At 44.5% G+C, this 15,123-nt stretch overlaps 1 protein-coding gene across 1 annotated transcript in view; it reads left to right on the top strand.

Annotated features, from left to right (window-relative positions):
* The window catches only part of LOC147010830 (integrin alpha-X-like), a 217,548-nt gene that overhangs the window by 89,694 nt on the left and 112,731 nt on the right, over positions 1–15,123 (top strand). The window contains exon 9 of the mRNA XM_085859953.1: positions 10,373–10,523. Coding sequence (XP_085716079.1) covers positions 10,373–10,523 — 151 coding nt within the window. The remainder of the gene's footprint in view (positions 1–10,372; positions 10,524–15,123) is intronic.

The raw sequence follows: 15,123 nt of genomic DNA, 5'->3' as shown, positions 1-15,123 counted from the left end.
CTGGAAAGGCCCCAGCAACATGAGCGTCATTTGCAGTGCCCACTTCAAAGACAGTGACTTTGATCATGGGCTCTATTCGCTGTTCAGTTTGAAGAAGTTGAGGAGGCTGAAACTTGATGCAGTACCCATCATCAAAAGCAATGTCGTCCGATAAATCCGTCGTCCATCCGACATGTCCGATAAATCTGACATGCTGTAGCTTTCCTTTATTATCCTCTTTTCTTCATTGTTTTCTACTGGTGCTATATGATGACAGTAGGAATAAAATAGATAAAAATGCAACAGAACATCAGATTTATCAGACTACTCTAGACAATTGTGTCACAAGGTGTGTTCTGCACACAAGTTTTCATTGTATCCGGACAGCGAGATTGCTTCATTTTATGCGCGGAGAGATACGGCCGATGACATGGGCTGGCCTTGCTTGCGATTCATTCGCCGCGGAGCAACATGTCCGCTACGCTGCGCTAGTCACGTCACCTCACTAAAATATTTCTGATATCGAGCAGTATGCAAGTCAAATTTACATTATTGAATTACGAATAGGATTTTGTCTCACCAGTTGTTATTGCCAAGTCTTCCTTCGATGTCCTCCCGATCATCATGAACTCCGGGAATTCCATTGCCAGTTTCTTCTGCTTGTCCTGCTTCGGGCTCGAACTACTAAGGCCGTATTCCATTTCCAGCTGCCTGAATTTCACCTCCCGTGACTACGTTGTCCGACAATTCTCCATCTGATTCAGACCAAAATCCTTCATTTCTCTCACACTCACTGTCGCTACCAGACAAATCAAAGTCCATGTCATCCATTATTCAAAAGCAAATGTTTGTTTTTTTTTAAAGCAGAAATGAACAAAGCATTTGGGTCGACCAATCGAATGTGGAAACACACAGGAAGCCAATACAATCACGTAGACCACCAACCCGAGTAATTTGTGTGCAGCCTTTGCTGTTCTGGAGATGATGTCATGTGGGTTACGAGTCGTTCAGTAGATTTCGGCAGAATTTTTAGGGGCGTTCCCTAAGAGGTTTGTTTTTTTAATTTTACATTTTACAGAACGAGTATTGTGAAAAAACATTGTCAGATCAGAAATCACGATGAAAAACTCCTATAGGACATATATACGGTATCTGCAATTTCAGTACTTTTGAGTGTCATGGGACCTTTAAGTAATTCATCGAAAAATGAATAATTAATCGATTAATTGATGAATCAATGAATTAAAAATACCGATTATAGCTAAATCACTTGTTCACTGTCGTGTCCAAATATCAGTTTCCAAGCTCAAAGGGTGCCTGATATATCGCCCAGATGAGAAAGAAAATAAATAAGGAATTAATAAATCGATAATAATTGAGTGATTAATCAAAAAACAAAAAATATTGTTTTGCCAAAGTACATCTTCACTTTTGTCGCCAAATTTCAGCTTCCAAAATCAAAGGATGGCTGAGATATTGCCCGGACAAACAAACAAATAAATGAAAAATCGTGCTTAGGTCTCAGTCACATTTGCTCTATGGCGAGGATACGGCGGCGGTACGCCCTCTGAATTGACAGAAACGTGCGGCGGCCGCAGAGTTTCTGCGGTGGCCCTACGCCGTTTGGCCATCTTTTACAGGCCGTAGGGGTTGCCATGGAATTATAACGTGCAGTTATAACTTTTTCATTTCTACGTTCGCTGTAGCAATTCGACAAGCCGAAAAAAAAAACTGGTAAAAAAAAAAAAATTAACCCACTCCTTACCGTCCGTCTGGCCGCACGTTCGCCTTAGGGCCCCCCTGCGGTCGCCTTGCGGGCACCTTGAGGCTACCTTGCGTCTGCCTTGAAAATTATATGGCCGCCGCAGGGCCCCCTTAAGGTCACCGTGCGACATCAAATCAAAGACCGTACGGCAACCCCACGTTTTCGGTCTCCACAATTTCTAAATACGCGTGCGGCTCCCCGAAAAATAAAAGCATATGTGACTGCTACATTGTGTGACCATGGAAATACTGCGACCGCCGTATAATTGTTAGTGGCCGTAGATTTTGGAGACCCCACGGCCGCCGTGGCAAATGTGACTTAGGCCTTAGCACGACACTTGGCGAATTAGTTGACCATTCCGTGTGGTGGTCCAAGCTGTAATGTCATGGAATGTGTGGTGTTTATTTGTTCGTACATTTATAAAATGACGCGACGTCACAAATAACAATTATCAGGCACGCGTTGTCGTGGTAACGGAAGCAGATTGAAAATTTTCACAACTCATTTAAAGCCACCATGTGACATTCAACAACTTATCATTGGTGCTTGTTGCCTTCATTCTGATCGTAGAAAATATTTGAAAATACCTCGGAACATTGCTTTTCAACCAGCTTTACGATCCCATTATCAGGTTTGAAATATGTTGTAAAACAAAAATATTTATTTTATATGTGTTTTTCATGTTTTGGGTAACCCTGACCTTGACCGTTGGTCAATTTCGATCAAACTTTGTACGCATGTTAATATTACATGCATAAATAGACAGTATAAGTTTCAATATAATAAGTGCAAAACTGTTTGAGAAATAGCCATGTGTAATTCACAAAATTCCCCATTGGTTTATAATGGGCGATAATATAAAGTGATGCAGAATCCAGATCCTGATCTTGAACATCAGCAAAAGTCACATATCTTTTTGCACTGTGGATTTCTATCAGCTGTTAAAATTTCATCCAAATCGGTTACGAATTGTGACCTGTAGAACGAATAGAATTTTTTTTAAATCACGCCAATAACTAAAAACTTTGATGTCATACGCTTGCGAAAACTGTGCATAATTTGTACTAACATGCATTTTAAAACATTTAGATATTCCATTGAAGTTTGTTTTGGCATCAACAGGAAGTCGCTACGACTTCCTGTTACTGAGTTATGTTCAAAAGCTTGTTTTCACCTTTTTTGATGTAACGTCGTGACAAGTGCAATGACGACGTGATTTGATCCCAGACTATTTCAGCAAGATTGGCTATCACGTGTTAAAATTTGAGAACGATTGCTTCAGTAGTTTCGGCTGCACACGAGCGTAAATATTTTTTTAATGACGTCAATAGGCAAAACTTTGACGTCATACGCTTGCGAAAACTATGCATAATTTGCAATAAGATGCATTCAGTAATCATTTAGATATTTGAATGAAGTTTAATTTGGCGTCAACCAGAAGTCGCTACGACTTCCGGTCACTGAGTTATGTCCAAAAATGTGTTTTCACGTTGTGTGACGTCAGGTCGTGACGTTTAGTCCGATTAAGACAGGGTTTGGACGCGGACCGTCTCAGGTGGATTGCCTATCAGGTGTAAAATTTTAAGAACGACTGTTCCAGCCGTTTGGGCTGTAGACGACCAGACAAACAAACAAACAAACCAACAAACGGAACAGACCAACATACTTGACAAAATCGAAGATTTCGCCAAGTAACAAACAAGAAAGAAAACAACAGAGTGAAAACTGAGTACCTTCGGCAGCCAGTGATGATGGCATGCATCTCCTGGATATGGCATTGGGAAGGAGTGGTGTACAATAATCAACATATATAACGGAGCAATTGTATGTGATTATGTATATGTATGTATGTATGTATGTATGTATTGTTGCGGATTTCGCGCCCGCCGGCGTGCGACGGCCACGTAACTCGAATCGCGGCACGTCGCCCACCGGACGGACAATCCAGTCGTGACCCTCTCGGACTAACGCCGGGAACCAGTCACGGGTGGACCTTTCGGTCTCACCGCGATCGAGCCAATCAGCCCCCGCGTGGGATAGGGTTGCTCGCCAAATTCGAACTACCTAAGTACCCACGCGGAGGGTAGACCGGGCGATCGCACCTCGCCGCAGGTCGACTTCGGACACGGGCCACTTAAGCGACCCGTTCCGTACTATCAGAATAACCGAGCGGTGTTATCGTCGACCTCGACGGTTCGATTAATTATCGGGCGTATTCAGCCCACTACCAACCCTTTACGTGAAGCAAGATGGGGATTCAATGGGGGAAAAGACGAAGCGAAGCGGGAGAACAGTTCAACAATAAAGCACATTTATTCGCGGCACACGGGAAGCACACAAATACAATTCCACCAAATGCACACAAAAAAAGAAAACACAATTCCATTTACACAAAAAGCAAATATAAAAGTGAAAACACAGTGCAGAGCTAATACCGACTACCGAGCACACGGCAACACTTATACAATTCTACTTCACAGACGGCGCCGACAACACATACCCAAAACCAAGGAAAAGAAATCCCCCAAGAATGAGGTAGGCCTGGGACCGAGACCGGGTCGGGCCTACCCGTCTGGTGATGAGACGCGGAGCGGCGATGGCCCCGCAACCCGCGGGCCTCGTGGACAGTGCCTGGCAGGGGGTGGGAACGGGGCCCCCTTGGTCGCACTATCTCAGCGCGGGGGGAAACAGGAGGGGGTTGCTGATGCTCGGGGTATAGAGGATCTTTATTATATGCGACGAGCGTCTCCACCTCGGCCAGGTCGCGCTGTCGGCCTCCCTCGGGTGCAGCTTCCTGCACGACGCGAGCACCCCCTCGTCTGGTGTCGCCGCCTTTCCACAGCTCCGTCCCCTCCGTTCCGACTCCAACGCACACGACGAGCAGCTCCACCGCCCGCGAAGTCTTGACCCTCTGCTTCCGACTCTCTGCTTCCGACTCTCCTCTTCTTGACTCTCCGACCTCGTTCTGCTGACTCTCTCGTTCCGACTCTGACTCTGACTGACGAACACCGTCCTTTTATCCCCCCGTAACTTCGCCTTTGACCCCCTCCCTTTGACCTTTCACCTCGCTCCCCATTGGCCCGAGAAAAAGTGGGCGTGAAGGCTTTTTGATCCACAAATTTGCATATATCGATCGTTCTGGAGGCGGGGCCAAATCGCCCCTCGCTCACCGATTGGACGGCAAAAAGTGGGCGTGTGTCGTTTTTGATCCGTTTTTGAAGCAGAAAATCCGTGATTTTGTACACGCTGTTCAACGTGCGCCCTACACGAGTCCAGCATCGGTGCCCATGAGTGGCGCGAGATGACGGTGATGCGATGGTGGCGAGTTGTGACGGTAAAGGTCGTGGCGGTTGTGGTGAAGCGGCGTTGTGGTTGGTGGTTGTTGTTGTGGTTGTGATCATGGCGGTTGGTCCAAAATAAAGATAGTAAAAGAAAAACGGCTATCCTGAAGAGTCGCAGCTCGCATAAATGACATGTATTCCCACTAGACAACGGGTTTGGGCCTAACTACACATGCACTTACCGAGATACCTCACCTAAGGGACCTGAATGGTGGTTTGCGAATCTGGTAACCACAACAGTATGTATGTATGTATTATGTATGTATGTTTGTGTGTATATCCACTCTTCAGAAATTGGTTGGACAGCTGACCTGACATCATCCACAACTGGAACCTGAAATATTTAACCTAAAGTAACCAGAGGACCCAAAAGATCCACTCTGCCCCCCCCCCCCTCACCGAGAACCCAAAAGACCCAAACAACCCAGTGGGCCTAAATTACCCTGAGGACCGGAATGACCCCGAGAACCCAAAAGACCCAAAAAAACCCCAAGGAGCCAAATGACCTTGAGGACCTAAATGACCCTGAGGACCAAAAAGACCCTGAATAACCAAAATACCCAAACAACCCCAAAGACCCAGAATACCAAACAGACCCTGAAGACCCCCAAAAAAACCTAAAAGACCCAAAACACCAAAAAGAACAAAAGACCCTGAAAACCAAAAAATAACCCAAACACCCTGACCTGAAGACCCAAAAGACCCTGAAGACCCTTAAATACTCAGAAGACCCTTAAAGACCCAAAATATCCAAAAGACCCCAAATACGCCAAAGACCAAAAAGACCCCGAAGACCCAAAAAACCAAAAAGACCAAAAATAATGAAAAGACCCCGAAGACCCCAAAATAACCCAAACACCCTGAAGACCCTTAAAGACTCAGAATATGCTTAAAGACCCAAAAACCCTTAAGGACCCAAAACAACCCAGACACCTAAAAGACGGCAAAGACCAAAAATAACCAGAACACTCAAAAGACCCAAAAGACCATCAGGTCAGGTAAGAGGGCATGTGCCGGAGAAGCACGTCACTGCATCCACTTTCTGCTGGGACTCCAGGGGCCTCCGTCTGGCCATCCCCCAGGCAGATGCCTGGCCCATCCCCATCTCCTTGAGATGCTGATCAACCTGCTGCAACCACAAGGCCCATTGGCCTCCTCCACTCACAAGACTCCCTCGCTGACAGAATCTGGTGAGCAGGATCAGCATCAGGAAAACGAGACACACGTCCAATAAGGCGCAGCTGACGTTCACGGACTATGCAGGTAACAAATCTCATTTGAGTCTCTCTCAGCAACGCTCATTGAACACAAAGTCCAACCACCGATTTATTATCGTTATTATTATTTTTGTACACAATGTCGAGGCTCGTATGAGAGCTAACACACAGAACGTACAACAAGGGGAGCAGTAGACAAGAGGGGCGGGAGAGGAAAGGACAAAACATTGGGAAATGGAGACATGAGTTTTGTGGAAGGGAGAGCGATGGGGTGAGCTACACAGGGTAAACAAGATGGACACTACAGGGACTTTCAGGAAGGAATGCAGGGATTTTGAAGTAGGTGGGTTTGGGGTGGATTAATGGGGGAAGAAAAGATTGTCCTTTTTGGATGGGGGAAGATAAGAGACGGTGGTCAACTGCTGTTTTGAAAACCGGGAGGAAAAATTGGAATGAAGAGAGTGTGGGAGTTTGTTCCCAAGGCAGGAAAAAAGAGGAATGAAAAGGTGAAAGTGAGCAGTGATTGTTGATTTTTGTAGTTTTACCAGAAGAGGGTTGCTTGTGGACCTTGAGCGCCCTGCAGAAATATGGGGGGGGGGGACATATCGCAGACAGAGGATGGGGGGGGCAAGGATGGAGAGGAGATAGTAAAAGACAGAAAGACCACTGACCTGCCTGCGGTGAGAGAGTGAGAGACCCAAAGACTCAGTTTCATCATGGGAGATGCCAATAATCTTAAATGCCTTGGTTTCCACAGCGTGAAGCTGAGAAAGGTGAGAGGCAGGAGCACCAGCCCAGACGGGAGAGCATTATTACTCCATCTGGCTGTAGATGAAAGCTTTGTATGTGGTAAGGCCTAAGTCACATTTGGCACGGCGGCCATAGGGTCTACAAAATCTACGGCCACTAGCAATTATAGGGCGGCTGCAGTAGTTCCATGGTCACACAATGTAGCAGTCACATATGTTTTTATTTTTTGGGCAGCCGCATGGCGTATTTATAAATTGTGGAGACCGAAAACGTGGGGGTGCCGTACGGTCTTTGATTTGATGTCGCACGGTGACCTTAGGGCGTTCCTGCGGTGGCCATAGAATTTTCAAGGCAGACGCAAGGTGCCCGCAAGGCGACCGCAGGGGGGCCCTAAGGCGAACGTGCGGCCAGACGGACGGTAACGAGTGGGTTATTTTTTTTTAACCAGTTCTTTTGTTTCAGCTTGTCAAATTGCTACGGCGAACGTAGAAATGAAAAAAAGTTATAACTCCGTGCTATAATCCCACGGCGACCCTACGGCCTGTAAAATATAGCCATACTGAGGCCACCCTGTGGCCACCTCAGAAACTCTGCGGCCGCCGCACGTTTCTGTTAATTCAGAGGGTGTACAATGGCCGTATCCTCGCCGTAGAGCAAATTTGACTTAGGCCTAAGGAGTCCACGTGGGCCAAGGAAGGACTTTGCACGACGGAGGATGCCCAGTCGGCGACTGGCTCTGGAAGCCAGCTTGGAAATCTGGCTTTCCCAGGAAAGATCGTGGCAGATAGAGAAACCCAGAAGCTTGAATGAAAGGACTTCTTCAAGAGGATTGTTGAGAAAGTTGATGGGGGGGGGCTTTCCAGATGGTCCTTTGGAGAGACATAGTGAGAGTGTGAGATTTGTCAGGATCAAAAGACATCTTCCACGTGCTGGAGCCGTTTGTGATTTTATCCAGATCTGTAGAGAGTGAAGAGGTTGCTGCTTGCCAATCTGAGGGATGACAGATGGTATGGCACTCTCCGGACCTCAGAGTTCTGCAATACCGATGTCCAAACACTTGAGCTCAGATGATAACAGAGACAGGCGATCATCCTCTCTTAGGGATAGGATATTCCAAGCACCCACCCAAAGGGACCACCTCAGGTTAACCCAAGGAGTCTGCTGTCTGGTGGATGACACCTCAGCACCACCCCACCACATACTTCTGCGATCTGGTCCATTAATGTACCCCATGGTTTTCTTCCTTTCATCAAAGAGTGGGGTCCTGAAGGCTTTGCCCCAATCCCTTCATCTGGTGAGCTGCGAAGGGATGCTGCACAGGAGGTACTCCCCCAGAGTGGGTTTTCCATTTTATTTGCATTTGCCTTGTGTTTTCCAGATTGAAAGGTTTTACAGTGGCCGCAGTGCAAATCCTGCCACCAACCTCCGAGAGAAAGTAACCCAACTGCAGGAGGATGTCCACAGACACATTTGGGCAATAGATATGGATGGCTGTTGGCTCACAAGGAGCTCCTCCACCCTTTGAGGTTTGAGACAGTTGAGGACATGAGGATGAGGAGGCATTTTGAGGAAGTTGTGGACCATGAGGCCCCTAAAGACCCAAAAGGAACCAAAACACCAAAAAGACCCTGAATACCAAAGGACCCAGAGGACCCAGAACACCATAAACATCCTATATATGGATCCACAGATCCACCTGTTCAGGATACCCATTATCAAGAATTGTCTTGATGGTCTCAATTTCGGCATAGATTTATCTATGTAGCAGGTCTTTCTTGCTCTATTGACCAAGATACCAATCAATCCAATCTTGTATCTTGAGGACCCGTAAGAGTCCCACCTAGTATACTGTCTGGTAAAAGTAGACTTACGATAGACTGTGGTTTTATGAACATCAGCCAATTTCTCAACGAAGACGTCCAAGAAGGGAAGTATGCCGGAGTGTTCCATCTAAAAGGTGAACTCCAGCGATGGATGGAGAAAGTTCAGGTATGCGAAGAAGACTTTACATGCTGAGGTGGACTCAAAGACAGCAAAGATGTCATCCACGTAGCGATAATTAATGGATGGAAGGGGGTTGAACTTCAGTATGTGGATCTGCAAAGGCACGTTTTTCACAGTAACCTACAAAGATGTTTGCCAAGACTGGACCCAGAGGGGATCCCAATGCTACACCATTGATCTCAGTATACATTGAATCATTAAAATTGAACTCGACAGATTGAACTACTTATTATCAATCATTAAAATTGAACTACTTATTATTCATGATGCTCTATGGTTCTACCGATCAGGTAATCCCGTCCTTTCTTTCTCTCAACCAATCAACGTTGAGGACATTACATTGTAACTTTATAAATGAACGTTTGGTGCTTCTTCTTCATCTGCTAGTGGTTATATCCTGAGGAGTGCAAGTCGAAAAGCTTTGTTAATGTCTATTTTCTTGAAAGGCATATCATGCCTGTGTTGTTCTTGTCCCCAAACTTTTGTTTGTTAATTACAATGTTAAAAGTAAATGAAGATGGACCGTTAAATTCATAATTACTTTCCCCTTTCTTCCCTTATCTTTACTATAATTCACGGACTGGTGTTTGTGTGTTTGTTTGTCACGCTACTCCTCCTACAGTTCTGGCTTGATTACATCCAGACTTGCTACATGGAATCACCATGGCCCCAATTCATGTGTAAGGGTGTTTTTATCTTTACCAGTGGTTTGGGGGAGAGGAGGAGGGGAAGGGGATGCAAATTCTCCATGTAAATGTGTATCATGTAGTGCCGCCTCCAGGTGGGAGAGGGTATTACAAGTCTACATCATTTACAGTGCAGTATTCCTGTCCCCACGTTTTCCAGTGTAGTGAGGTGTTTTGAATTATATAAGCAGGAGGTATGTTTTTGCTTCATGCAAGTAACGTCATCGGTATTTTGCCTACATAGAGCTGAGTTGCCTATACGCAACCCTACATAGAGCTGGTATGTGTCAAAAGAACGTGCTGCGTGCTTGTAGCAAGATCACCCGTCAGGCGGGTACTCTGCCAGTAATAAAAACAATGAAACAATGTGGCTCAGAAATATTGAATATATAAACTTAAAGCAACTATTTTAATGAGGACACAAATCCATATGTAACCCTGACAAAACATCCACCGAACACAAATCTTAACTTAAACTCTGAACTACTGCAATATTCGATGAATGTCGGTGCATCAAGTCTGCATGTTTGCTTATTATGAGATCAGGCTGACATGTGGTTGTTGAAAGGTACTTAAATGTGAACGTTTTCTTTGTTGTGAACCCCTATGCCTACCCCATCCTTAAATCAGAGACAACACATTCTCAGAAGCATGTGGAGGGCGACCCACAGCCAAGAAGTTGCTTGTGCTCATCACTGATGGAAAATCCTCAGATAGTCATTCACTTTTCAACGCCATTTCTCGTGCTGACAGCAAGCAAATCGAGCGCTACGTTATTGGGGTAGGCCTTTGTCATATATCCCATTTTGGAAGGACTAGCTTTTTGAATAATGAGTCATGATGGACTGAAATAGTCATGCAGGTTTTGCAATTGCAGCAAATGACATAACCATTGATCTAAAAAATATATATTTATATATTTATTTTTATAAACTTCCACAACATGCTATAGAATATAGCTTTCTCCATGATCCCAAAAGCTCTTCTTTTATCCAGTATATGTTTTTCAAAGGTATAATGAATTGTATAACATCTCAACTTCTTCATTCTATATTCATCATGACATCACACACAAGCGTGTGGATTGATGTGGTTATGATGCAGCATGGTATTATAATGGTTGAGGAGTGTAACGCCCATATTCCTAACATGTGTCAGGGTACACATGACTCTCGGTGAATGTTTCAGCGGCAAAAAAACAGTCCTGAACAGGTCACCACTCCATTTTAGGAATGCAGAAATTTCCACTGATAATACATGTGAAGCAAGTGAGAGAAAGGCAATAAGACTTTACCCACTCCAGCACTGAGCTGTTCAGCATGGCATGGGGCTTGAAAGTTACAACTTTAGAATGCCTTACTTCTCCCTCTCAAGGATCCCAAAATTGGGTAAGAAACACAACTTCAGGATATTTCATTGACTATGTCTGTCAATAATGACAATAGAGAAACATGAAAGGCCTAATTCAGAAGGAAAACATATGGAGAGCACCACTCCAGAAATACTTCAACGATTAAATCGCCACAAATGTGTTTGTGTGTGTGTGTGTGTGTGTGTGTGTGTGTGTGTGTGTGTGTGTGTGTGTGTGTGTGTGTGTGTGTGTGTGTGTGTGTGTGTGTGTGTGTGTGTGTGTGTGTGTGTGTGTGTGTGTGTGTGTATATATATATATATATATATATATATATATATATATATATATATATATATATATATATATATATACATACAGTGGGGAGAACAAGTATTTGATTCACTGCCGATTTTGCAGGTGTTCCCACTTACAAAGCACGTTGAGGTCTGTAATTTTTATCATAGGTACACTTCAACTGTGAAAGACGGAATCTAAAACAAAAATCCTGAAAATCACATTGTATGATTTTTAAATAATTAATTTGCATTTTATTGCATGAAATAAGTATTTGATCACCTACCAACCAGTAAGAATTCCGGCTCTCACAGACCTGTTAGTTTTGTCTTTAAGAAGCCCTCCCATTCTCCACTCATTACCTGTATTAACTGCACCTGTTTGAACTCGTTGTCTGCATAAAAGACAGCTGTCCACACTCAATCAGACTCCAACCTCTCCACAATGGGCAAGCCAAAGAGCTGTCGAAGGACATCAGGGACAAAATTATAGACTTGCACAAGGCTGGGATGGGCTACAGGACAATAGGCCAGCAGCTTGGTGAGAAGGCAACAACTGTTGGCGCAATTATTAGAAAATGGAAGAAGTTCAAGATAAGTCAATCTCCCTCGGTCTGGGGCTCCATTCAAGATCTCACCTCATGGAGCCTCAATGATCATGAGAAAGGTGAGGGATCAGCCCAGAACTACATGGCAGGACCTGGTCAATGACCTGAAGAGAGCTGGGACCACAGTATCAAAGAAAACCATAAGTAACACACAACGCCATCATGGATTAAAATCCTACAGCGCACGCAAGGTCCCTCTGCTCAAGCCAGCACATGTTCAGGCCCGTCTGAAGTTTGCGAATGACCATCTGGATGATCCAGAGGAGGAATGGGAGAAGGTCATGTATTCTGATGACACCAAAATAGAGCTTTTTGGTTTAAACTCCACTCGCCGTGTTTGGAGGAAGAAGAAGAATGAGTACAACCCCAAGAACATCATCCCAACCGTGAAGCATGGAGGTGGAAACATCATTCTTTGGGGATGCTTTTCTGCAAAGGGGACAGGACGACTGCACCATATTGAGGGGAGGATGGATGGGGCCATGTATCGTGAGATCTTGGCCAACAACCTCCTTCCCTCAACATGAGCATTGAAGATGGGGCGTGGCTGGGTCTTCCAGCATGACAACGACCTGAAACACACAGCCAGGGCAACTAAGGAGTGGCTCCATAAGAAGCATCTCAAGGTCCTGGAGTGGCCTAGCCAGTCTCCAGACGTGAACCCAATAGAAAATCTTTGGAGGGAGCTGAAAGTCTGTGTTGCCCAGCGACAGCCCCAAAACCTGAAGGATCTGGAGAAGATCTGTATGGAGGAGTGGGCCAACATCCCTGCTGCAGTCTGCAAACCTGGTTAAGAACTACAGGAAACGTCTGATCTCTGTTATTGCAAACAAAGGTTTCTGTACCAAATATTAAGTTCTGTTTTTCTGATGTATCAAATACTTATTTCATGCAATAAAATGCAAATTATTTTTTTAAAAATCATACAATGTGATTTTCAGGATTTTTGTTTTAGATTCCGTCTTTCACAGTTGAAGTGTACATATGATAAAAAATTACAGACCTCTACGTGATTTGTAAGTGGGAAAACCTGCAAAATCGGCAGTGTATCAAATACTTGTTCTCCCCACTGTATGTATATGTATATATATATAATAGGGTGCTTCTAAAAAATGAAAGTTTTTTTTTTAATGCGCAGAACCCGCCATTCAGTGAGGTTCCTACTAGAAATCATTGTGTTAAAATATTTTTTTCTTGAGTCATGTTCTTGAACTTGCACAAGCGATGCAAAGTTGCACAAAGGGCATCAAAAACTGCCAAAAATGATTTTTTTCCTCTTTTCGCAGATCAATTAAAAGTTTATTTTGATATCATCTGAATTTACTGTTTTGAGGGTTTAATTAATATATTCGTATAATTAAATGCATAAAAATGATATTAAATATTGATGTGAAGAAATGAAAATCAGCTCATAAATTGCTAAATCGAAAAATAATGAAGTCCCAACTCAGTCCAAATTTCGGAAACGGAAAGTTTTCTTGTTGAAAGTTGCGCAATTGCACAGCAGTGAGCAGAGCCTTTCTTCATGCGTGCATGAATTAACGCGCAAGCTTGGCAAAAACTTGTAACTTTTCAATGTGTACTTACCACTCTGTAACATTTCCCACTTAACCATGATGTTTTTATCTTTTTTTCGGACCAGAAATTTCTGCATATTTTGGGGGTAATGGCCTCCAGAACTAGATCGAAAAAGGCCATTTGGCTGATTGGATCCCCTAATCCAACACTTCCTGGCCAGAAGCTTCCTTCTAAGGCTGAAGTTCTCCGCTTTTTGATGTTCCTTCATGTGGAAATGAATGAGACCCTAACTGCAAGTGTGAATCAAACATCACTAGAGCTAATGAACATCTGGTCCACAGAGGGGATTCCTACTAAGCACCTTCCTGATGTGGTAGTCCATGTGCGAAAATTACACACAACGTGGCAGGGTTTAAAGAAAAGCATCAATCGGAAGACTGCTACCAACATAGAGAAACAAGACAATTTCAAGGCCGACCTGGATGAGCTGTTTGACATACCTCACTCTGATGCTATGAATCTTATAAAAATCGATGAGGACAAGGAGTTTCTTGCTTCTCAGCGTGAAAAGGGGCGTCCAGGAAAGATCGGGAGTCTTGACTACAAGACTGCCAGGACTTCAGAGAAAATTATGAAACGTAAGGATGAAGAGAAAAAGAGGAAACAGAAGGCGCTTTTGGAGATGGCCGCAACTTCTGAAACAGCCAACCTCCAGTCTTCCTCCTCCTCCAGCTCTACTGAATCTAGTCCAAGTCGACAACCATCTTCTTCCATCCATCCAACCACCTGTGATTCCCAGCCTCCGAAGAGAAAACGTGGGACAACTGGATTAACATCTGAAGTAACTGAGGCCCTGGATAGAACTCTCCTTAGCGATCGTTCTGCAAGTCGGGTTCTACTTCCATTTGCCAAGCAATTGGGACAAGACATCAATAAACTTTTTCTCAGTCCAAGTGCCATTCGTGCCGCTCGTGTTAAGCACCGGAAGCAATGCGCTGAAGAGATAAAGCAGAGCTTTAAGTTTGACACACCCCTGGTAGTCCACTGGGATTCCAAGCTGATGCCAGACCTAACTGGAAGAGACAAAGTTGACAGGCTGCCAATTCTGGTCACTGGGAATGGTGTGTCAAAAATCCTGGCAATTCCGATGCTGAAAGACTCCAAGGCGGAAGAAACAGCCGTGGTCATCTTTTCAACAGTTAAGGAGTGGAACCTGATTGGACGTGTCAAAGGGATGTGTTTTGACACGACAGCTGTTAATACTGGAATCCGGGGTGGGGTCTGTGTTTGTATTGAAAACATCCTTGATCATCAACTTCTTTATTTTGCGTGTCGGCACCATGTCTTAGAACTTGTTTTGGAAGCAATTTACTCTTCTTCGGTCGATGAAGCATCCCGAGGGCCAGACATCACCTTATTCCAAACCTTCCGGGACTGCTGGCTCCATTTTAATTTCACGCAGTACTTGACTGCTGCTGATGATGCAAGCACAGCCACCGATATCCATCCATGGGCCAATTCTGTCATTCAGCATGCCCAACAGCTTCTGAAGCAGAAGCATCCCCGAGACGACCACAAAGAACTTCTCCAACTGACGATCATTTTCCTTGG

Source organism: Eptatretus burgeri, chromosome 16, assembly GCF_056783735.1.
Source record: "Eptatretus burgeri isolate ZD-2024b chromosome 16, Ebu_testis_v1, whole genome shotgun sequence".
NCBI classification, from domain to species: domain Eukaryota; kingdom Metazoa; phylum Chordata; class Myxini; order Myxiniformes; family Myxinidae; genus Eptatretus; species Eptatretus burgeri.
The sequence above is the reverse complement of the archived record's forward strand: the minus strand, read 5'-3'. Positions and strand labels throughout refer to the sequence as shown.